This window comes from Thunnus thynnus, chromosome 13 (assembly GCF_963924715.1).
Source record: "Thunnus thynnus chromosome 13, fThuThy2.1, whole genome shotgun sequence".
NCBI lineage: Eukaryota > Metazoa > Chordata > Actinopteri > Scombriformes > Scombridae > Thunnus > Thunnus thynnus.
This window is the reverse complement of record NC_089529.1, coordinates 1,129,664-1,155,883: the sequence shown is the minus strand read 5'-3', so window position 1 is coordinate 1,155,883 and position 26,220 is coordinate 1,129,664. Positions and strand designations below refer to the sequence as shown.

Sequence of the window (26,220 nt, the reverse complement as noted above, 5' to 3'; positions counted from 1 at the left end):
GCTGGGAAAATGTCGGCAATACTGAGATAGATTGTGAAATGATAAAGAGCTTAAAATGTTGCAGAAGTGAGAGGTTTTGCTCTTTTCCTTCAGAGCCTTAGTGGTGTTTTTGAGCTGTTCCCCCTCATATTTCCTGTCCTCTTTTCCTCTCCTCTCCTCTCCATCCCTCTTTTCCACTTTAATAAACTGAGGCAGCTCGAACTGAATCCTAATGTCATAAAACAGCCCAACCCACAGAAATCCCCTTGAGCTCTCCTTTTCTCTGGTGCACACACACACATACACAAGCATGCATCCCCTCTTCACCCACTCTGTAGGCCTCTTTATGAAACGATGAAGAACTTTCTACATGAGAGTGGGCTTGAGTGTGATGAATGAGTAGTCTGTGAGTGTGTGTGCTGAGAGTGTACGTGTGTTCATGTGTGCACATACAGTACCAGTCAAAGTGTGGACACACCTTCCCATTCACTTGAATGTGTGTTTGCATATTATATATGTGTGTATCAGCAAAAGTAATCAATTACATTGAAGTTTAGTGGTGGCAGTATTAACAGTAGCATTAGTAGTAGTAATCATGGTTGTTACACAAGTAAAAATTGTGCAAGAAATAGTAAGTATTACTAGTACTAGTAGCTCTTGTAGTAGTAGCACTGTAAGTGAAAAGTAAAAGTAGCAGTTGTTGAAGTAGTAATAGCAACAGTTATAGTAGCATTATCAGTTTTACTAGAAATGTACAGTATTTTTAGTATTAGTAAAAGTACCACCTGCACTAGTATTATCAGTAGTAGTAGTTGTAGTAGTAATCAAAGTAGTGGCTGTAGTAATTGTATAAGTACACAATATAGTCTCATGGATCATGAAATCCAGATGACTAGGAACTTTCACTACAGCCCAGTCCACTCCTCCTCTGTATTGTTGGTGGCGACATTGAAGAGCAGAATATTGGCATCATTACCCTTAAACAAGCCAATGTTCCCCTGGAGCCCTTAGCTTACCACTTTAATCCACCTCTCTCTGTCACCTCCCCCCACTCCTTTACATTTCAATTACTCAACACTACATCACTAACACTAGGCCTGCTGACTAGTGTGTGTGTATGTGTGTTTTCTCTACCTGTGTCACTGTGTGGGGTCTGCCTGTTGACAATTACATGGCCATTTGGTGACATCTACCATAATGCAATGAACAAGCCTTCATTGATGAAATAAATGTTAATTTAGCTTTCCTGGCAATTTAGAGAAACACAAATATTCGTTTAAAACAAACACTTTAATTTCATACACTGCATTTTGGCGAACACATTTCATACAAAAAGAAGCTAATAGTGAGTTGACTAGTGCACTTTAAATGATAATACTGTCAAACACTCAAAGTGACATTGTAACATTAATTACATTCTCTGGGCAGGCAAATTTTTATTAGTCTGCAAGTAGCCTACTGTCGACTTTACCCAACAGTAGAAACTGTAATTTGCTACTTAATATTTTATTCAAGGTCCTTCAAGAATACTCTTTGTGAATGTGACATTCAATCTCACAAAAACTTTTAAAAGATGGTTTAAATCATGCTACTACGGTAACTTGCTGGATTGCATTTGCTGCTACAGTAAAGATTTACAGACTTCTTTTCTGCTGAAAGTCAGTTCTTTCTCCAATGAGATTTACTATCTCAACCACAAATTCCAGACATAATGTCTCACAAGCACTTTGTACTGTACTGACAATCCACTCCTTAACAACTACTCATTTTATTTACTGTGGTCACATTTCCCCATGTCTGACAGATATGTTTACTTCTACTGACAACACAAAAACATGTAGCAAGTATTAATGTTTGGTTGTCTGTCTTAAGTTATCCTCCCATTTAATTACAGTAGGACTTTACAATTACATAATGATGACTATGCACCATTTCGGCAACACAAGACGATTTCACAGTCCAACTATAGGGAAACTGTGGCTTTTCTCAGTATCATAGGCTACTTTTTTCAACAATAAGTTCCCAATATGCAGAGTATTGAAGAATGTTTTAAATAGGAGATAAACTGACATGGTAAACTTGGAGGCAAAGGGGTCCTTCTTTTGAATGGGGCATGGCAACTCTCTCATACTTTTAAAACTACATATTAGGCTGCTTTTTACTAATCTGCAAAGTTTCACTTGCCGTGGGTTGCCAAGTGAAGGACACTTCGATAAAAAAATTCATGTTTTCAGTTATAACATTACAAAGGCGGATATTTTGGGGATTATTCAGAACTCAAACTGATGAAATACAGTTCACTATTAGGTCTTTTCCACTACAGGACTGTAATGACCTGCAGCTTATGGTGGCTATTTTCAGGGGTTCTGCTTTTGTTTTCACTGTACTCCCCCCACTTTGGTGCAAGTTCCTGAGCCTAAATTTGGGAACTCCTAGGGAGAAGGTACTCAATCCAAGTTCCAGGTACTTTCAGCGGGAAGGAATGCAACAGCTGGTTTGGTACAAACACAGCAATTAATAATAGAGGGCGTGTGTTAAAATGATCACTGCAAAGAAGTTTATTTCAATATACAGACAATACTCATGATTCAGAATACCCAACATGTGTTTTGTTGCCTTCTTATGCAAATGTAAAGTGTAGATTTAGTGCTATTGGGGGGCATGTTAAAAGTTTAATTATGTTTCCCAATAATTCAGGTAGCATTGGTATTTCCAAAATCATGTGACATTTCCAGTAGGTATTTCTTCCACTAACTACAGGTAGCGGGGCAGAGTGATCAAATGCTACATCCCTATAATTTATTGTTTCTTGAATTTCACTGGATTCTTCAGCATCACCTCCCTGTCTTCTGAATCAGGAGAGAACAGAGCAGCAGGAGGGATTTTGATGGTATGGGCCAGAGAAAGAGCTGCCAGTGTGCCCTTCAGGGAAGCTAGCCTGTCCCAAGGGCCACACCTGGCACTGGAGAGCTGGTCAGCATGTGGGAGCTGGTTTGGTACCAGTTCTGTTGACCTTCTACTAAAAGTAGGGCTCTTCCATTAAATTCATTTAATGGTACTGACATTTAAAAGTCATCATAGGTAAATGTAAATATTAATACATTAGCCCCACTTTTTCTACAGTTGTTTGTCCCAGAACTGAACTGCACTCGCCACACTTGCCTACCAACAAGCGCATAAAAATTATGATGTTTGTAATGTTGTTCCCGTGTGTGACACTGGTACCTTTTGACGTATATCCAAAATATTCTGGTTTGTAAAACGTAGCGGAAAACAAGGAAGAACCTAGAACCTAGACCTTAGGGATTCTTACCGTCGTGGAAAACAGCTACAGTACCAGTAAAAAGTTTGGACACACCTTCCCATTCACTTGAAAACTGAATTGGTACTATATGTGACCTGAAAGACAATTTCAGGTCAATCAGTGGGTGTGTGCCTGTGGGAATATTTATGGGCCAATGTGGCCAATTTAGAGTACCCTTAGACAAAACATGAGTCATCAATGTAAGACTTTAAGTACAATACAACACTTCCTGTACAATTTTTCATCTCATTTTTGAAATAAAAAGGCTGGTTTGGTGACAGCTGCTTCCTTCATTGCTTGTTAAGGCTGAGCTAAATCCATCCAGTCAATGCAGTCACTCAAGATTATAGATCACTTTTATGTACACATTGATTTTTATATTTACTGCAGTTTGTGGTCCATCATTCTACGTAGTCCAAAACTAAGCAGCTGATATTCCTTGAAGGAAAGCATAAACAAAAGGGGTCTCATAGTGGCCACAAACTCATGCTATCCAATATTGTTTGGTTCAGTTTGACCAATATTCCACTTTATACAGTGGTCATTACTTTCAGTGAACCAGTGCGAAAGCGCAGGATCTTCTTCTTAAGGGCATGGGAGGCCTTAATCTTGACAAATGCCTTGGGCTGCAGAGGTGCTCCAGGTGGGGCAGGGGGTGATGGGAGGGAAAGTTGTGGGGGTAGTTGCTGGGGCCAAACCAGACCTCCACTTTCATCTGAGTCACTGGACAAAGAGCTGGAATCTGGAGAGTCAGCCTCGCTCATGCTGGACTCAGACTCCCCATGTCCTGGGTGAGGGTAGCCCTCGCTAGGCTGACACATTGGCACTTGGTCCCTCTCCAAATGGTACTCCATGTGCTGATGATGGTGGGAGTGGTGGTGGTTAAGGTTGTGGTGTGGGTAGGCATATGATGTGTGTGTAGGGCGAGATTTGCGTGTGCGCCTTGCACAATGGTCCCTTTGGTTTGAAGCTGAAGAGCTGTGTATGGGTGCCTGCGTGGGTGGCTGGTCAGCCTCGTCTTGACTGAGCTCCAGGGTGGACTGCCAGCGCCGGTAGCTTCCACTTCCTTGCTGTTGCTTCTTGCTCCTGGACTGACTACTGCGGCTTCCCCTTCCACCACTTCCACTTCCTCCACCATCCCTCTCTACTGTATTGTACTTGCGCTCTGGAACCCTTTGCAGGCTATTCTCTGATTGAGACCGACAAGCCCTCTTCCCCTGCTTCTTACTGGCACCATTTTTGTCTTCATTGGAGCGACATTTCTTGGGGCCCCCTCGAGATCTGGAGGGTTGGATCTGAGATGCAGTGGGTTGCTGCTCTTGATGATGATGGCCTCTCTCTGGAGAATATGTGCTTCGGTTGGGTTTGGGTGCCCCAGAGCCCTTGTGGGGGTTGGAATGGTGATGGGCATAAGCTCTGGTGGAGGCTCGGCATGGCTGGGCTGGTATATACTCTGCATTGACCAGCTGCTCATCAGGTGAAGGTAGTTGGTGAGGCTTTGATAGAGCTGGAGGGGAAGGGTAGTTGGCGAAATGTTGGGGTGAATCAGGCTCACTACTGCTGGAGTCTGGGTGGGTTTGTAGAACTCTGCTAGATGGATAGTCTAGCGAGGTTGAGCGAGAGGTGTTAATCATGGAGGCCTGCCTGGGCTTGTGGTACAGCCCTGGTTGATGCTGAACACTTTGCTGGAGGTGGTGGTGGTAAGGAGGTGGCGCATCTTCAGGAAACCCTGTCCCTGTGTAACGTTCCTGATCCAGGTTATGGCAAGCCTGTGGAGCAGTTCCCTCTGAGCACTGGGACAGAGTAGAGATTTCTTGAACAGACACTTGCTTCGGTGAATGTTTCTCCTCTTTGCGGCATAAGCTACTCTGCCTCACCACACTGACAGCTCGGGCATCATGTGCCAGGCTGGTGCGGGGCTTTGATGGTCGTGATGGTAGGGCTCTGCGCTGGATCAATCCAAATATATAAGTCTCCACCTTTTGGGATTGTTGATGATCGTCTTGACTGGGGTCAACATCCCTCATCTCCCCCAAAGCATCTGTAACCGTGGCCCGCCTTGTTGCATCTGCCAGCCATGTTTCTCCTGTCTCTGTCTCCACTGTCCCTTCAAGGGCTGAGAGGGAACAAGGGACCACTATGTTGTAATTTGATTCAGGAGATCCATCTTGCTTGGCTACCTCTCCTAATAAACAGAGCAAACACAAAGAAAATGATCAGAATCATGCACAACATGAAATAAGACCAAAGCTTTACAAGAATATGAGGCTTGAAAATAAAATGCATGTTGCCTTGTTTTTCTAATTGGGATGAGGGTGGCACCATCACATGTGAAATGTGTTAAAGTGGGAACATTTAAGTATTGAAACTGTTTCCCTACAACCTAACTGTAATTACATTTATACAGACTAAGCAAGGTTTGTGTAACCAAAAAAAGAGAAACTCCAAATCAGTGGCATTAGCAACATTAAATAAGTTTTGGCATTTTCTTGCTGTTACTACTTTAGTAAAATTATTCTCCCTATTCAATAACAACCCCTTTGGTAACAAATATGATTAATGTGCATTATCATCTTGTATGTTCAGTTTAGAGTACTATGTTACCTTGGCAATGTTGATTTACTCACTACCTTACTGTAATTTTGAATTATGCTCTTAATATTACACTTAGAATGTAGAGAATGCTTCAGACTTTTTGAAAATGGAAAGGGGAAAGTGTTAAATTTGACTCTCTCTTTTTAACCATCTCAAATGTAGGTTCAAGGCCGTTATTTTTTTTTTAGTTTATGTTACACACATAATTTTCCCAAACCAGTCACTTGCTACATAAGAGCAATCCATTTTCCGACAGTGTAAGAAACACAGACATTTCAAGCCGTTTGTGGTCTTACCAAACACAAGTGTAGTTTAATTATGGTCATGTGTAACCAGTACCATTAGGTTACTCTGTAGTGCAAAAGACAGGACTGTTTGTCTTCTGAAATCCCAGTGTGCTCAGATTCGTGTCTCACATGCTTTATAAACATGAAGTACGGGCTGAGATGCGGCGAGACTTCAGTGATGAAGGATGCTTAGCCACCAAGGGCATGTAATAGATTTGTCTGCTTGATGTTTGTCTACCAGACACTAAACTGCATCCTTAATGACCTCAGTGTCTGCAGCAGGGAGAAAGAATTATTGCTCTTGAGAATGACTGAGTTACATGGTGCGCTATGTTTTGGTGCAACTAGAACATACAATGACTTTTGCTCCCATAATGTAGCATGGAGCTCATGCAGACATTTACACAAATGAGGTCAGTATTAGGAAAAATAAAAGTGAGGGATGAATTCATTAAAGTGCTGGAGGAGTTGTTCAACATCTGTAGAGCAAACTGAGATATATCTACAGTGCTGTGCAAAAGTTTTAGGAACTTTAGAGTCTTAGATTCTTATCCATAATGTAATACCATCAGGGAAGCATCTGATTGGTTCCAAATTTATTCTGCAGCATGACAATGACCCCAAACATACAACCAAAGTCATAAAGAACTATATTCAGCATCAAGAAGCACAAGGAGTCCAACAGATGGTCTGGCCCCAACAGAGCCTTGATCTCAACATCAATTAGCCAGTTTGGGATTACATGAAGACACAGAAGTCTCAGAAGCCTAAATTCACAGAAGAACAGCTTTTGTTTTAAAGGCAAAGTATGCTCAAACCAAATATTATATACATATATATATATATATATATATATATATATATATATATATATATATATATATATATATATATATATATATATATATATATATATATATATATATATATATATATATATATATATATATATATATATATATATATAACCACTGGCTGTTTGGAAGAGGCAGATTTTACCTGAACTGAGTCGGCTGTCGTCCAGGCTGGCAGGAGAATCTGCTGATTTGACCTCAGCGTTGACTGTCAGCTGTGCCACCTGCTGCTCTAAAGATGCCATTATACCCCAGGGAGTACACTGGAGACTGGTCTGAAATACACAGAGAGAGAGCGAGAGTCAAGAGAATGCACTTAGATGGGAAATCTCTCTCAACAGCATGATCAAAACACCTTCACTAATCACGCACACAGAAGAGACACACATGTTTGTCTTCTGGGGAAACTATATTCATGCTTTAACACTTCAGCACAAACTCTAAGTATGAAAAGCAACATTTCAAATGTGTGTAAAGTCCACTCTTTTCTACCATCTTCCCTTTCATGAAAGCAAAGAAATACATATTTACATACACATTTATACTTATACAAAAATAACAGGGTTGGCCAAATATTACTTTTACCCTTTTGAGATAATGTAATTAATGTTAATTAGACCACACTGAAGTGTTACGACTATCACTCATAATGGTGTATGCTTAATATGATTGACACATGGATGATTTTTGCATTTATATTAACATGATTTAAGTCACCCCAAAAACCCTATAACTTACAGAAAGAACACCTAAATGTGTGAAGACTTTGTCACATTTTGTGGTTATCTTTTAATTTGGAAGTTAAAAGAACAACCTAACACCCACACCCCAAACTGCAAAGGGACAATTACATGAATACACTTAAAATACACATGATGGTCATTCATTAGGAGTGCACATATCAACTCCCTGTTCATCTCCCAGGATAAGAGGTAGAGATACTGAGAGCAATAGCCTTCACATTCACAGACAGCTATGACCACAAGCACCTATTATCAAAACACTGGAACAATAACACACAGTTCTCTCACCAACACCTCCCCACTCCCCCACCCCCACCCAGTTGAAGCTGTCTAAACAACAGACAGAGCAGAGACACATAGAAAGCTTAAAGAGGAGAAAACACACAAGAGAAAGAGAAATACTGTAAGACCACTCCCGTTCACAATACTTTTCACTGCAAAAAGACAATAAAAGTTTACCTTCTAATAAATAAAAACGACTTGTGTCAACAGGGATTCAAAAACAGAGAGGTCTCAGATAACCCCTTGGACACAGCAGTTGGTCAGCTGATTTCTATAGAAGCCCTCACATGTTTAACTAAACCCACATGTTTCACATTTGAGAACTACAAATTCCAAAACCTGCTTAGTGTAGAAAATCCATCAAACTTCAGCCTCTGGGTTATAAATACAGTCTGTTTTATAGCACTGTCTTCAGATAAAAGTACTGTTGTAAACCAGTAATGAACAATAGAAGGACACTGTATAACTATATAGTTAAACTTAGTTTTATGGTGCAGCTACTACAGTATTTGTCAAACAGGATACACTTCAGGAAACCCTGTAGTAATAATGTAGGAGATAAAAATGATCATAAAGCAAAGATTATATAGTATATTTAGTGTCTGTTGTGCTTATGTTTTCAGTGGAGAGGACATCTATAAAACGCTGTTATGCAAACCAGAGCCATGAAGGTGCCCAAACATGGAGACTGTGAGAAGTCTTCTTTTCCCCCTCAGATGATACACACTTACAGGACAACAGCTGTACATGAAGACAAGAGGAAAACCAGCTGGAATTAGTTATAAGCTGTTGATTTTTCTTTTAACTATTCCTCATGTTCCATTGTTTTTTGCTACATCTGGCATCTTACACTGGTAAAGGGATTACTTAATCATTTAGTGTTCCCACCTTAAAGAAACAGTTCACCCAAAATTATTTCATTATCTCTTCACCACAATTTTAAATTGTGTTTTAAAACACAGAATATCAGCTGGTGCCATTCGTTTTACTACCCTTATCCTCAACAAGTGACTGGTACTTCATATTTCCAAAAAGGCAATAAAAAGTATCTCAATCAGCATATGTCACAATTTCCACATCTTCTGAGCTCAAACAGCTACCCTTTGGGTGCTGTTAGGTGTGTACTAAATATTTCTCTGTGGGAGCTGAGGGCAAGTCACCAATGTCAGATTTTTAATCTTTTGGATAATCTATTCCTTTTGACAAAACTTTTATATTCAGTATATTCGTAAAACCAATACATCTATATTCTCATGGGAATGTTGCCTCAGTTCATAAATATTGACTCATTTTATACACTTATGCAATATTTATGATGGGTACTGAGGATTTTGATACCGTGGCACCACATGATTTTCTCCTCTTTGACTAACTGTTACATCATCATCAGAGTGTGAGAGAGGCAGAGAGAGACACTACCACTTACTCACTGTGAAGTTACTGGAAAGCTTTGCACCAGTATTGAGTCGAGATGCAGGAGCTCCACATTTATTTTTGTAAGGCTGTTTTTGTGCTGTAATGTAATATAAGACATAATAACATCTTCAGGGAGGAACATATACTAGCTGAACCAAGAGAACCAAATATCACACATTAGCTGCCTTAAAAAAACAGTTTGGACTGTGTCTGCACACACTTGTGGCCCACTTTGTTTCACACGATGAGTTTTGTGCAGATTGCAGCTGTTCCACACTGAACCTACAGGTATCACAAAATAACAGCCTCCATGATTTATCCACTGGAGGCTACGCAGAGGTGGAACATACATATTAATGTGGATGGATGTCTTGAAATGACTTAATGTTTCCTACAGTACATATTCACATCTGCCTATTCACTTCAGAAAGTAGATAGCTGTTGTTGTTGGAAAGTCTCAGTAAATTGTGGTGTCTGAGAAGCCGCCTCAAACTTTAGATCCAATCCAATTTTCCATCACCTCTGAAATCAGAAGCCTGGACATTGAGGAGATACATATGTACTCTAAGTCAGTTAGTGTTTATTTAGCTAAGTCTGGTAGGATGTCCATGAAATATTGGCTGAAATAATGTTTTGACGCACTGCAGTACCTTCTAATTTTCCTGTTGCAGTGGAGATGAAGGTGGTTGTTGATGGGGGACTGTATGGCATAGTTGAGATGTTTTTAAGTCCAGCTCAAGTCCCATGTCTGTCAGAGGCAGTCTCAAATCAAGTTGAAACAGGGTTCTCTGTGCATCTTCCAGCAAAATGCAACTGAATCAGGTGCTTCTCAGTTTGAGGACAGGAAACTTCCATTGAACAAAAGGGACTGGAGCACACTAATTAATTCGTAGCTTTTAATTGTGCAAACAGACTAACATTTACTTTCAACATTTCATCAGAGTCAAAGTGTACAAAGATAAAGCAAACAACTTATGTAATTAACCTAAACCAGGTGTGCAGTTGTCATTAGATAACTGGGTTTCAAATCTATTGGGTTTCTAATCTAAAGAACATAAACGTCTTAAGTTACAAGGATAAAAGTGCAAAATGTAAAAGTACAAATATCTGTCAAATGTGACAAATTAGAGGAAACATGACAATCAGATTTTCATTGATGCCAAAGGGCTAACACTACGTAAGAAACAAAAGAACACACATCACTCTAAAAGTTACAAAGATAAAAGTATATAAAGTACAGATACAAACATCTGTCAAGTATGACAACTTAGAGGAAACATTCAGTTCCTCATTTATGCCAAAAGGCTCCACCCTGTTCAGAGTGTAAATCCCCAATGCCTCTCTGTGGAGCAGTGAGTTGATGACATCACTACCTATAGGAGAGGGTGAAAATTTTTCTCTTCCTCAGAACTTCAATGACACTGCAGAGCTGTGGTTAGTCTGTACATAATATCGAGCAATAGCATAGTCCATGTTTTCAGACAATCAGACAGTTCTCCTCTATTACCTCTCCATATGACCATGATAACATCAATGTATCTTTTCCACAAAGCAATCTTGGACAAAAATGTATTTTGGAGTGGGTTATGAATGAATTTCTCTTCCCATAGACCCATAACAAGACAAGCATAGGATGGGGCAAAAGCACTGCCCATAGCTGTGCCACAGGATTGCAGGTAATAGGAATCTTAATATTTATAGAAGTTCATGGTGAGAATTATTTCTGACGGTCTAAGTAGGAATTCATTGGGACGTTTGTTGAGGTAATGGGTGAGAGCATCAAGGCCTATTTCATGAGGTATGCATGTATGGGCTCTGCAAATCAAAAGTTACCAGGATATCAGCTTTAATAGTATTTAGTACATCAACACTGTACCCAAGAAAAGGAAGTAGGCTTGAGACAAATTTCTTGGCGAAGAAGTCAACAAATCGTGACAGAGGCTCAGTAAGACAATACTTGCCACAATCAGGTGGAGGGGGGGGATTGATAGTGGATTGATGTATGGAGGAGAGCAGTCTGATTTGCTGAAATATATAAATTTCACTACTAACTATCTTTTTTTCCATTATGGAACAGCATAAAACCTTTGTCCACTTTCTAGACCTAGCCCTTTATTACAAGGGAAACAACAGTATTATTGAGACCACAATCTATCGTAAACCCCTTAGCAGAAACACACTTCTACAGGCTGAGAGTAACCATCCAAAACAACTCATTCACAATATTTGTATTGGTCAGTTTTTGAGATTGTGCAGAAACTGCAGTACTTTTACAAATTTCCAGTCTAAAGCTGTCAAAATTATGGTGTTTCCAAAACAGGGGTTACCCTACATCATACATCTCTTCAGCCTAGAGATGGAATCTCTGTTACTTAAGAAAACTAGAGCTACCACCATTTCCCCATGGATTACTTTCTCTACTGAATATTCTCCTCTGGCAGGCAGGGTCAAAAATATTCCTCAAGAGTGACCCATCTCTAAAAAATTTCAGCTGTGTGCCTCCCCTGATCTTGTTGAAACTTTGCAACAATCTGAGAGACAGACTGATTCATTTTGAAAATAAAAAAACACCTAACACTGACAACATTTACATGCACAAAATATTAAATTTTTTGCCCTTATTCCAAAAAAGACAATATTCCTACTAAGCTGCTTACATGGCTAATGAAAATGAATAGTCCACTTATATTCCTGTTCACATGCTGAGGGTTTCCAGGGTTTCCCTCTGCTCCAGTGGGACCAGGAATCACAAGATCTCTGCAGGCAGAGAAGTAACCAGCAAGGTCATCAGTGAGCTACTGCCTGATATTTATAAGTGATATTGATGACTGATATAAATTTATAGTTACAGGCACATCCAGTACCTAGGTTGTCCCATAATATTTACTACAATGCTGAGTGTTTTTGGTACATAGAGCTGGCCCAACACATAAACAACCTAAGCGCCTGCTTAGGGCCGCCCATGAGAGGGCCCTCGAGGGCTGACTCACACTGTCTCAAAATGTGGGAGTCCCCCTTAATTGCGGTACCATTGTAGCGACAACCAGTGCTAAGAACCCCCCCCAAGGGACCCCATCTCATCGGTGTCTCTGTGAGTCACAGACACACAAGTTTGTTTGCATTGATTACGCAAAATAGAGAGGAATTATCCGTCTGGGAGTGAAAAAAGAAAGAGAAAGAAAGGGGAAGAGGAGAAAAGAAAGCAGGACAGTGGTAAATGGAGCAGATCATGATGAATGATGATAAATTATGATTGATGATAGCAAATGGTAAGCCAAAAAGTTAGTTAGCAAAGATACATGATGTCATGTAGAACCTCTGATGAGGAAAGTTACGTCACATGGACCCTAGCAGACCCTTGGTTACTTGCAGATGCAGAAAGTATAATTTCAGTTTAAGGAGGGTCCCCAAAGTAAGTCTTGCTTAGGGCCCCCTGTTGTCTAGAGCTGAGCCTGTTGGTGCATCACATCAAGTCGTCACAGTCCATGGCTGCATGTCAGGATAATAACCAATCCCCTCTGTCCCTGTTGTATGCTCCAGCATATATCATTTTGCCTGCGCAGGGGTAAACAGGCAAGAGGCCGTGTGTCACAAATAGTGGTAAAAAACGCAATTCAGACACATATTCCGAATGCGCTGTATACACGTTCAAAGAATGCTCCTAAAACCCGAATAATATCAGCATATCCCACATGTCTTACTCGGAAAATGCTACATTCGGAATAAGGCCTAATCACATGGGGATATCATAGTTTCTTGCTTTCACAAACTAGACTGTAAAAAACATGGACATAGCCATGTGACGTCACCCATTGGTTTCTGAAGAGGAGTTTTGAAGCTCAGAGTGGGCAGCTCTGGCCATCGCCATCTTGGCAGTGCCTGACTCCGCCTAACTCCCTGTTAATCCAAAATGGGCAAAGAGGTGGCGCTGAGGCAAGTTGAATGAAGCCTGGTTGATGAAACAAGCCACTTAGCAGCTAGTGAACTGTCACTAAAAGCGGCCATGTCCTTAATTATGTATATGTTTACAGCTTAATAAAATTTTAACAGGTGAGTTATAAAAAAAATCTAGCTATAGAGACCAAAACCGTTTTTTGTACAAGGCTGTAAACATTTTTATTTCTGCTGTAAAGTTGGGCATTTTAACATGGGGGTCTATGGGGATTGACTCACTTTTGGAGCCAGCCTCAAGTGGCCATTCAAGGAACTGCAGTTTTTGGCACTTCTGCATTGGCTTAATTTTTCAGCCCTTCATTTTTCAGGAGGTTGCTGCTTGGTCAGGAAATATAGCATTAACAAGATTTTTGTGGACTACAAAAAACAACAAAGAAACCACCTCTGTTGCTTAGCAAATGTCAAACTGCGCTGAGCGTTGACTACAACAGAGCGCATCTTCTCATGCTGTTATATGACTATAATATTAGTTACTATTGGTGCAACGGGGGGGCAGCAGTGTGTGTGCAGCGCTCTGCTTCAACTCCCTGCAGGCATAGTGGGTGTGCAACTGCAACCTGCAGCTTTCATGGTGACAGAGCGAGAGACATGGCTGCAAGCGAGCACAAGTGTTCTTGCCGACTGTCCAAGGTTTGTCGACAAGCTGTGGATGGTCAGCAAATTATAATCCTGCTAATAATCCCCCTTTTTACTAAATGTAACTGTAACAGAAAACAGTTACCTTTTTTTGTATCATAATTACGTAACACCGTTACATGTATGTAACATACGTACACAAAACACGGACTATGCTACTGCTCAACATCAGCACAGCAGCATCATTAAAGTTCTGGGGAACAGGAAAAATGTCACCCTTCTAGAGGTGGTGACATCATCAACTCGCTGCTCCACAAAGAGGCATAGTGGATTTACACTCTCAACATGGTGGAGCCTTTTGGCATAAATGAGGAACTGAATTTGTCATGTTTCCTCTGAGTTGTCATACTTGGTGGAGGTTTGTATCGGTACTTCATGTACTTTTATAATGTTTTATATAACTTTTATATTTGTACTTTATGTACTTTTAAAACTTTTAGATACTTTTAATACTTTTAGAGAGATTTGTGTTTTTTTGTTTCTGACATGGTGTTAGCCCTTTGGCATAAATGAAGAACTGAATATGTCATGTTTCCTCTAATTTAACTTAATTTTACTCAATTTTACTTTTGAGAGATGTCTATGTTCTTTTGTTACTGATATGGTGTTAGGAGTGTAGCACTTGGACGTTGACAATGGCAACTCCCACCCTTAGAATCAGTATCCAATAGATTTGAAACCCTGTTCAACCAAGTATCTAATTACAACTACACACCTGGTCTAGGTTGATTACATAAGTTGTTTGCCTCATGTCTTTGTCCATGTTGACTCTGATGAAGACAGTAGTGACAGTAGTAACATTAGTCTGTTTGCGCAATTAAAGGCTGTGAATAAATTGGTGTGCTCTGGTCTCAAATCAAGTTACAGATATTCTTCAGCAAATTCCAAATTTTAGAAAACAATGTTGACTGTCATAATTTTTGAATACAATTAAATAACTAAAATGTAAATAAATAAGGTAAATAGCTGTAAAAGACAACTGAAGTAATCATTTAGTCAAATCAATAATTAAGGGGACTCAAATGCTGTTTTATAATGATTTTTATAAAGATAGATCTTGTAGACAGGATTTAAAAGTGGCAGTAGATTGGCGAAGGTAAACTCCTCTACAGTCTGGGAGCATCAGTGGAAAACAACTTTGGACTTTGACTGGGTATGTGAAATGGTGAGGGGTAACTGGTCAGGAGATCTGAGGGAAATTTAAAACAATCAGAAAAGACACCCAGATTCTGTATGGACAATTGAGGACAGAGGCCTAAAGTCAGATCATCTCACAGCAGTCAAGTCCGAGTCCTCATTTCTGTGAGTTTAATCTGACTCATGTCCAAGGCTCAAGTTTCAAGTCTAACTGCTACAGCTCTGCTGCACGGAGTTTGGTCAAAATTGTAAAAAATTGACACAGCTTCCTTTCAGTATTATAATGTAGGGATCTACAGCACTGTGTTTGCCAGCAGTCTGATATAGGGATACATGGCTGATTTTGGATTTTATGTTCTGTCATTTTAATGAGTGAGTTCATCAATGGGCCAGTCTCCAAGGACCTGCTGTATTCATTTGCAGCATTCAGCCCACACATAATAAACAGAGTTAGAGGGCTTACATCTGTGGTTTATCTAACAGTTACATCATCAACATCATGGCTGAAAATGGTGATTGGAATAGATATAAGAGAGCATATGAACTCCACCTAGAAGTGAATCAATGCAGTCCTTTTTCCAGGAATATGATGATTTTGGAACAAATCCATGTTCGTCATAACTCTTAATCTAATGAACCTGTCTTTTTTTGTAGCAAATATCACTTAAGAAAAGTCAAAGCAATTAGAGGACTTCATGCTGCCCTCTCTCCTTAAAGATCCAAACCGTAAACTAACTTAGTCTGAGCATCACAAGACTCTTCAACACATGAAGGCATAGTATTCAGACTGTGTGTGTGTGTGTGTGTGTGTGTGTGTGTGTGTGTGTGTGTGTGTGTACATGCATGTGCTTATAAAGTTGAGCTGGGCTTATGTCAGGCATGCGCTGAATAAAAGGGTCTATGTGTGGGTTTAAGCAGCTACTTATGTGAGACCACACTGGCTCAATGGATGCCTGTTTGCCCCATGTAAGTGCACGCTCACACACGCACACGCACACACACACACACACACATGCTCATGCTTTTACATACACCGACACACAGTCATGCATGAATGAACACATTTGCATTTGTGCATGCACACATATACACACCTTCAGTCCTGCTGAGGCCTTTAGCTGTAAAACCGACAGTCGGGCCTTCAGTGGTTCTATGGGGGTCAAACTCTAAAGCACTTGGAACGACTGCGTCTCAGATTATTAACACTCTGTATAGTCCAGCTGATTTAAACTCATTGGCTACATGAATTTGAACAAAGTCAGACTTGGCATGGAAGCTTATTTGTGTGTAAAGTTTGCATTACTTTCCTGAAAATATTGTTCCTGTCAACTCATCAGACTAACCCAAAAAAAACACACTTATTGAAAGGAGGATATAGAAAATATTGCAAACTTTACACACATATATGTGAACAGCACTCTGACAGACACGTTGTCATTACACTGACATTGCTGACTAATGACACCTAAACTATGACCAGCCTCGCACAAAGACTGAACAGAATCTGCATTCCACAAACACAAGCGTTCTCTTTTCACAGGAATGCATTTGACAACAGTGTACTTTATAAGGCAGCAAAGTTGATTTGTCGCTTTCTCTGCACGGTAAAGTGTGATTCACTAGCAAAGACAACACCATCAACAAGATATGTATTAATGATCTATTAAGGAAAACAGTTGATGTACATAGTTCTTCCGCTTGCTGACTGTGTTGTGGGGAAGCTTATGGGGAATCCGCCAGAGCATCCGGGCAACAACGGACTCCCTCAGGACCCTACAAAGGAGAGGAAGAATCAGGAAGAAACAAGAAGAGAGAAATATTGTGCGGTGGAGGGGCGCAGAATACAAGAGCGAAAGAGGAAGAGAGGGTTAGGTATTTATAGGAATGCCGGAAGTGGCATAGTTGAGGTGTGGTCCTACTCCTGAAACTTTGCTGAATAAACTTCAATTCACTAGCAAGGACCACACCATCAAGATGCGTTTGAATGATTTATTAAGGAAAACAATTGATGTGTATAGTTCTTCCAGTTGCTGACTGCGTTGTGGAGAAGCTTATGGGGAATCCACCGTAGCAACAATGGACCCCCAAAAACCTCCAGTTACTTAAGATGAGATTGAGCAGATCTGAGATCTTCGAGATCTGAATGGGTGTAGTGATGATACATTTGGGAGGAACAACGGCCCCTGAGTTGTATAAAGTGCTTTGGGATGCCTTTATGGGAGGCTGAAGTAGTAGCTCTGACCCTGAAGGAATGTCCGGCGAAATGAACGGCAGCAATGCCAGATAAGTACATTATGTGGCGTAAATGCTGGTGGAGCCAGAAACGAGTAGCCACTTGTCCGGACTCAAAGATGAAGAGAGGATCTGTCAATGATAAAATACCACCAAGGTATTTTGCATTGGTCTCAGGAGGATTCAGCAAATCACAACTAAGTTATCTCATGATGTGTTTCATATAGAGCAGGTCAAGACCATACTCTTAATTTACATAGACCAAACTTTACCCCATGAGCAAGCACTTGGCGACAGCGACAAGGAAAAACTCCCCTTTACTGGGAAGAAACCTTGAACAGAACCAGGCTCTAGGTGGGCGGCCATCTGCCTTAACTGGTTGGATTGAGAGAGAGGGAGACAGTGTCATCTGAGAAATAAGATAAGTCTGAAAAGCGGGTGTGGCGGCTGGGGTTGGAGTGAAGAATTGAGGCAGTGAATTCAGAGCATATGAGCAAACCGAAGAATGCAAGTGAGAATGTGACTTCTTAATTACGAACAACATGAGGAATGGAATATCTGGAGCAGATTGTGTGGATGCTGACTGACAGCAAGTCGGCAGTAAGAGGAAGGCGGCAAGGATTTTTAGCTCACTCTTGGCATAGAAGTCCTTTGAGGAGTGACGTCAAATGAGAATTGTTGGAGACCAGGCCCGTCTGTCGCTTAGGAGTTTAAAGAAGAAGTTGATGCCACTAAGGTAAATATGGATGGTATGTGTTTTGATGGCCATCACAGAAAATTTCAGACGATCATTAATATCAACGGGCTACTAATGATTTTAACTCGTACACTGTGTGAGCACAAAAACCCTGCGTTATTGTGGATTTTTTTTAGTCATCCTCCCTCTCTTCATTTTTTAAAGGACATCTATGTGAAAGGTACAAGAGTAGCGTAGCTCCGTTAAGGAATAAGGCAGTGCGTGTATGTATGTGTGTGTAAAGCGAGCGGCAGAAACATGACGTGAACGCGTGTGGAGCAGAGGAAAAGTTTAGCAGTAAGTTGTCAATCTGGCAGTAAATGTACAGTACAGACTGCAGTTTGTCAGTTAATGAATGCTGCAGCTCCTCAAGACAAAGAAAATACTCATCTATCGAAGGGGGTTAGCCCCAAAGATAGCAATAACGCCTTAGCTTAACTTGACCAGGCTCGCTTAAGGTGGACTGACTTTTAAGGTGGACCAGCAATTCTCATTTTAGTGTCAATGTCAGCCGCTCTTTAACAGAGGGCCCACCCCCCACCCCCCGGCGCCACTGCCACTCCAAGGCAGTCAACCTAGGGGAAACACTATAGTTGTATTGGTAACTTGTGACCCGGTGTATGTAACAATATAAAATACTGAAGTTACATTAGATTAGTTCTATTAGTAACTTGCAAACCGGTGCATATATGGTGGACATTACTGAAATGATGTTTGACAAGTTGTATTATTAACTTGCAACCTGGCGCACATAATAATTAAAGTTACTGAAATTACTTTAGATTAGTTGTATTACTAATTTGCAACTCCATGCAAGTGACGGTAGGCATTACCAAAGTGACATTATATAAGTTGTATTTGTGACTGGCAACCAGGCGCCAGTAACTATAGATTTACTGAAGTGACATTAGATTGGTTGTATAAGTAACTTGCAACCCGGTGCAACTGATGGTAGACGTTACTGAAGTGACGTTAGGTTAGTTGTATTAGTAACTAGCAACCCAGTGCCAGTAACTATAGAGTACTAAAGAGGCGTTAGATTACTGAGGCACTACAGAAGTGACAATAGTAAGAATAGCCAAGTGGGTAATTGGCAACCCGTGTCTATAGTTGAAACGGCAGGATGTTGCTAAAGTGTAGCGAGAATAGCTAACTTTTCTCCTCTAAAATGAAATTGATGGAGAGTAGAATAAGAAATTGGCAACCTGGTGCCACTCACAGAAACCAGAGATAAATGGATGGAATAATAAGATGGAATAATAAGAGCCTGGTATCCTACTGCCAGTAATGACTTTAAATTGATCACTTAAGAAAAGGGTTGCTGAGGTGAATGAGGAATGATGCAAACCCGGCATCCCGGTGCCAGTGGTTTGTTTACTGGGAGTGAGGAACTTGAGGCTGCTGGAAAAGTTTTGGCGATGTTTGCTGCACAGGGGGAAATATAACCAGGCCCCCACAAGGGTTTGCTAATGATGCAGGCTGTGGCCATGATGGCAGCAGAGGCTCTGTGACGTCATGCTTGCCAACTCTGGCAGTGACTGGCTTTATTGTCGCAGGGAATGCCTTCCCTTACAGGAATCGTTGGAGGTGGGCAACAGTTCAGTCTCTGATGTCTCGCTCCATTTGTGGATGTAAAGACAGCTGAATCAAGAGGAGGGCGCACTGTGGCTTCACTTTGATAGATAGTAACCCAGACTGTAGAGAGGCAGCTGATGAGGAGAAAGTTGAAGCTACCTGCTCCCATACCTATAACTGTTGCGTCCACGGTTTTCGAGACTCGTTGTTGGAGGAGAGGAGGCCTGAGATCTGCCAGGAGCGGAGAGTCATGTTAGGGGAGCATGAGTGGAGGTGCCCATGAGGCCGGTGTGTGCACTGCTGAGTGCGGCGGCTCCGTTGGGACACTCGGCTTTGGTCTGAATGCTGTGTCTTGGCTGGAGGAGAACTGGTTTCAAACAGTCTTGTTGATCAGTTGATCTGCAGTTCGTGATCCATGGTGAGTTGACTTTTTGAAATCGAAATTCCAGCGTTTGTCCAAGGTTTTTGATAATGCAATCATGAGTACGGTTTGTCTGTCAAGAAATCTGAGACAAAACCGCTAATATATGGTGGTAGCTTGAGTTTGTTTCTGAGAAACTAGACTGAGACTGCATGCATGTGAAGCGCAGAATACGAGAGCGAAAGAGGAGGAGAGGATTAGGTGGTATTTATAGGAATGCCAGAAGTAGCATAGTTGAGGTGTGGTCCTACTCCTGAAACTTCACTGAATAAGCTTCAATTAGGCACAGTTGCATAGTGATTTCATGTTGAAACTAGTCTAGCAAAGATAAACACATTTTACAAATAAATTCAGCCATGAAGTTAGTGTTGATACAAACTACTATTAATTAAGAATGTCAGGGTGTAATGATTTTGCAAAAGCGTCTTCATTATTTTGCATGAAGCATGATTTATTTAATTAAGGTGTGGCACAGAGATGTGCACCACTGAACTATCTACAGATTTAAATTTGAAATTTTGAAACATGAGCACAGATAAATAGATAAACTGTGTGTGTGTGTGTGTGTGTATATAGTGGGTGGTTGGGTGTGGTGGTAGGAATGCTTTTTGAGCAGGCCATCACAATGAAAGGTCATATCACAGTGGACTTGCAGTTATGCAGTCTATGTATTTGTGTTTGTGCTGATAAGCAGGCGCCATGAACATTAAACTCCAAAAATAATGCTATTTAAGAAATGTTTGAAAGCAACTGCTGACACTATGACAACAAAGGGGTAATGGATGGGATAGTAAATACTGGGATAAAAAGAGAGAAAGGGCTTTCTGTTAAAACTAAGGGGATTAGAGAAAGAGAAAAAGAGAAGGAGGAAAACATATGAGGGCGACAGAGACAGGAAACATGGAGTAATGGGAGTAATGTTTCAAAAGAGTAAAAACAAACTGAGACTGACTGAAAACAAAGAGCCCCTCTGCAGCCCCACTGAGAGCTTTCAGTCGTTATTTCCTGTGATCAATAATTCAAACCATTACCCAATCCCGTTACTATAAAAACACCATATATTCACGTTCTCAATCTGTCTCCTAATCACACTCTTTGTGTGTGTGTGTGTGTGAGAGAGATACATCTTCAGTAAACAGCTTGGATTTATTGGATTTACTCTTTAGACGTGGGATCTCCACATTTCTTGGAAAATCTGTTCATGTTCTTCTGTTCATTCTGCACTCTAGTACAAAAACAAACTTTTAACTATGATATAAAGCAGACCTTTGCATCACAAGTAATCAGTACAGAGCCAAAAGGGCTTTGTCAGAGTAAAGCTGCATACACATTCTGGCCATATGGAATTAATAGCAGAGTTTTTTGTTTGTATGTGTTTTGTGTGTGGACAGTAAAATCCTAATATTTCTGACTTTAGTTGCTAGTCAGTGCTGATTTTTCTTCTCTTGTGTATTCAACTGTGAGGATAAATTACACAGTAGTGTAAGATTAAACAACAAGTAAATATTTTCTTCTTTTGACACAACACTTTGGTGTCAAATGATAAAACAATGCCCCAGTGCAACAGAGTGTTTTGGTCAACATATTGCACTCCCCATTCAGGAAACAAAATCCAATAATGTCTACAGGCTGTTGACTAAAGCGCTTTTATATTTATGTTCTTATTATAAATGATCATACAATATCATTTAACAGATTGATCTTTATTGAATCAATGCACATGAGATGGTTAAAGCTCATGTTCAAAGTCACTGTGGCATGTTTGCCATGGACTGCTGGCCAGTACAGCTTTGTTTAAGCTTGATATGAAGGCACTGTAACAATGGGCCAAATATGGTTCCCTGTTCATCTTTGTCGGTGGCGCGCAGCAAATCGACTAATGATCTTGGAATTACATCTTTGTCTGACAAACAGCCATGAAATTAAACATCCATAGTTCCAGCTAAGGTTTCACACCAAGGTTAAGAAGGCAGTTCGCAGCTGTTGTGTGCCCTATACAGTCAAATGCATTTGAACTGGAACTACTGCAGCAGTGTCGGAGGACTTTAGAGGAGTTTGATCAGCTAAGAGCAGTCATCAGGCTGTGCAGGACTGGCATCTGCTGCCAAGCAGCCAGCTGAAGCTCTGGACCAATTATGCGCAGGATCCATACTGTGACAATGTTCTTCAACTGATTGCTCTGAGTTCATCGGTCAGATGGAGCTGTTTAAGGCATGGCTTCTTCCTCTATTCACTGAAATGAGTTAATCCCTTCTTGGAAAAATATATTGATTACCACAGGAAATCTCCTACAGTATCCTGGATAGATTATGGTCATTTGCTATCACTTGATTAAAGCCAGACAGTGAACACTATATATGATGAACTGATCCTGTAACCATTTCCCCTGAATTACACAAACACATACAATTGAATAGAGCTGGAACAGAATAGAGCTCTGTATTTTGCCCTCTTTGGTCTCACTTTTTGTTTGTTTGCAGCATGGATTTACTCCTAATGCCGCAGAGTCTGTAGATATGCTGTTGTCTTGCAGTGTGAGGATCAGGTGGTTAATCCTAAGCATGAACTAGTTTTACTTGATGTTTAACATACTTAACATTATCTATCTGTTTCAAGATAAACATGGTATGGTCAATGTGTGAAATTGTGGCCAATTTGTTACAGGGATAGTCAGTGGTAGTGTCTATAATATGAATTCCTGGATATCAAATGTTCATCTGCGATTTTCTGTAGTGGTCCCAGTAATATTTGTTGTTTAAGTGCACTTAAGTAGCATATCACACGACATGGTTAAAGGACAGTTCAATTATTTTTTTTTTAGGTTTTTATATAATTTTGTAGCTTCACATTAGTGTTCCATATGTATTCAAATCTGAAAATTCAAATTTTGATCAAAGTACTTATGTTTTAGCATCAAAATGCCATTTTCCCAAGCCCCTCTACAAACTTTTTCCAACGTGACCTGTTGTAGCTTTCTGCATGATGGCATTTCTCCTAGGGTTGTGCCTGAATACAAATACGTTTTTCTGCAAAGCACGGATAGTGTTTTTTTTTTTATGAATATTTGTTTCATACAAATATTTTAAAAATGATTTGTTTTTGGGAAGAAAAAAACCCAAACATGTCAAATACCAGCACGCAGGTCGGTGACTTGCTACCTCAGTCTCTCTCCTCTGCTCCGCTGTTACATCTATCAGCAGGTCTCAACGAGGGGAGTCACATCCACCTGCTACATGACGCACATTTCCTTATTTGGACATCACTCCTGGAGTTGGGGAATGCAGTTGGAGTCATCCTTTAAAGCTATATTATGTAACTATTCTGTATTAAAATGTCTGAAAACAACTAGACCCCTTATCCCAAATGTATCCAACAATTTCCATATCCAGCAAAATCTGTTATTTTAATCAAGATAACAGTCCGTTTCATTTGGTCGCCTGTCAATGGCATCATACCCCCTCTACCAAAGAGTTTACGCACACAAGATGCATGCTTCAGTGTTGTGTTTGTCCGCTACAATCGCATCTACCAAAGATCATACACCTACAAGATAATACATCTGCGTTGTGGCTGTTTGCCACATTTATGTTTCTAAGATCCATACAATATCATACCAATCCATACTATATCATACCAATACATATCCTTAAATAAACAGATCTATAAAATTGGGTTTGGAAATGCAGGTTAGTGTTTGAAAAGAGCACAAGTTCTATCATTGTTTCATTGAAATATTTAAATGACAAATGAATGAATCAACACTGTGCCAGCTGTGCGTAAAGTAAGCAGGACTGTGTATAAACCTGTTTTAAAATGTTTTCACGAACATGTTTGATTTATTTACGGTATATACGATGTTGAAGGAAAACCTACTCTGTTTGGGAAGGAGCACGCATAGCACACAACCTCTGGTTGTCAGGGGCTATTTTACACACTGATTATATGGATACACGTCCATACGCAGAACTGCAAATATTTCGAGACTTGACTGTAAGTAGTATAACTGAAAACTCACTGTTACATGTCAGAAAAAAAACATTTTTATTATCTAACCTGAGCTCAAACTTTTATTTAATAAAATCTTCTAGACAGATTTGATGGAGCACAGGACGCATCCTGACGACTGCCACGTTGCTTCAAACTATTTCATTGTTAAACTTGGAATCTGAATAACAGCTTCCAAGTCTGATGTTTAGAAAATGCAGAACATTAATTACTTATATAAGTTGATCCTGACTGATCCTGTCACCATGTCAGAAGGTTTAAATAATTAATGAGGTTTCTTCTACTTTGCCATCCACATGTAAAATGATGCACAGTCCCTCTCTCAAATCAGAGACTGTAGATGAAACATGTATCATTCCTGCAGCTGTGTAATGACTACAACTGTTTAATAAACCTGGGAAAGAGCCGACATTCTACAAGTTGTAGCGGGAAACAGAATCTGACAGAACGTATTTCTTAACTACGGGTCACTGAATTCTGCTCATATATTATTGGTTAGAATCTTCCTTAAAAATATATTTGATTCTCATTTCAGTCTGCAGTAAATGAAAAAACATGTAGTAAACTGATAGGGGCAAAAATGTAACATAGATTAAAGGTGTTTTGTGATTTTGGAGACATTTGTGTGTGTGCACCTCTGCCACCTGAAGCTACAAAAGTTGCCCTGTGTCTGCATGTGCAATAAGAGGTGGTCTGAGCAGGTTTTATTGCAAATGCAATTTCATGCCAAAATGAGCACCAAAATTGCACTGCGCCACCTAATCTGCATAAACACAGCCTCAGCTACGCCTCTCCTCCCAAGTTGATGCAAGTGCGCCTTTGGTGCCTGGAAATTACCAAACAGGCACAGACAAAAGTAGACTTGGCTGAATTCTAGAGACCTCTACCCACAGTGAAACACCTGAACAATTGGAAAATGGCTGAATCTCTGCTTTGTCCACTTTAACAATCAAATTGTGCATCATAGAATCTGATAGGACACACAGCCTGGTTGAATAAACCACTGTTTTATCAAGAGGTGGTCTGACAAAATCAATATGAATACAGTTTAATGGCGACAGCTGTGATGTGTGTTCAGCTATATTGATCATTTAAATTGACCAATCATAGACAAAGTTAGAGGATGAAGAAAGCCCTTCTTAACTTCACTGCCACACAGCCCCTGACCCTTGCTGGGCAGCTTACATCATCGTCTTGCAAAAGCTCCATACACAGTGATACATCAAGGCAGTGTTTAAGATTTACACACTCTGGCGGTCATTTTAGGTAACAAAACACAATTTTAGTCTGGATGGAGGTCTGAAAAGAAGAAGATGATATAAAAATATGCATTTACAAATGTAATCAGCTTAGTGTGGTTGTACTCCAGGAGATATGTTCACTTTGGTGGTAATGATAGGATAAACTCTGTGGCCATTGTGTCCTGGCTTGCAGTAATTAGTACATTTTTCTGTTCCTTGACACCCCAGAGGCTGCACAGCTGTGACTTAAAGTAACCAAGTGGTGTTTCTTTGTTTTGGAGACCTCACAAGTGAGCAGTCGGCTCAATGAAGCCCCCATGTCCCAACTCATTACCCCACCAGGAGCTTAAACAGCAACCACAGACATGCTACTGTGTTTGCACAACACAGCAAGGTGTGAAACATAAGCAAAACACATCCATTACAGTTGAGAATGTTTGTGTTTGGCTTCTGTGACAAGTTGGCCACACAGCTGCAAAGGTCTCTACTGGAGACTTACAGTGTGCCAGGTGACAGCACAAACACTCTCGCTGTAAACACATACACCACCATACCAAATGTACACATGCACTCAGCCCAGCAAAGCCACAGTGTTCCACTGTTGGTTGCTGAGCATATCAGTGCCTTGCTCAAGGGCAACTCAACAGCAGCCTCATCATGTTTTATCAGCTGCTCTCAGGGAAGTGCAGAGGATGTTAGAGGGGCAGGGGCTCAAATTCATGAAAGGCAATTTTTGCAAATAATTAAATAGATATATACCTGGAATGACAATTTTTGCAACACTGTTAAAGAGATATTAAAATGAATGTATTTAAAACAAACC

The 26,220-nt window shown here is 40.4% G+C and overlaps 1 protein-coding gene across 1 annotated transcript in view; it reads right to left on the bottom strand.

Annotated features, from left to right (window-relative positions):
• Positions 1-1,250: 1,250 nt before the first annotated feature.
• Positions 1,251-26,220, bottom strand: part of LOC137195116 (dapper homolog 3-like) — a 31,015-nt gene continuing 6,045 nt past the window's right edge. The window contains exons 2-3 of the mRNA XM_067607193.1: positions 7,165-7,294; positions 1,251-5,468 (exon numbers count right to left, since the gene is read on the bottom strand). Of these exons, the coding sequence (XP_067463294.1) occupies positions 3,814-5,468; positions 7,165-7,294 (1,785 nt within the window). The 3' untranslated portion in view covers positions 1,251-3,813. The remainder of the gene's footprint in view (positions 5,469-7,164; positions 7,295-26,220) is intronic.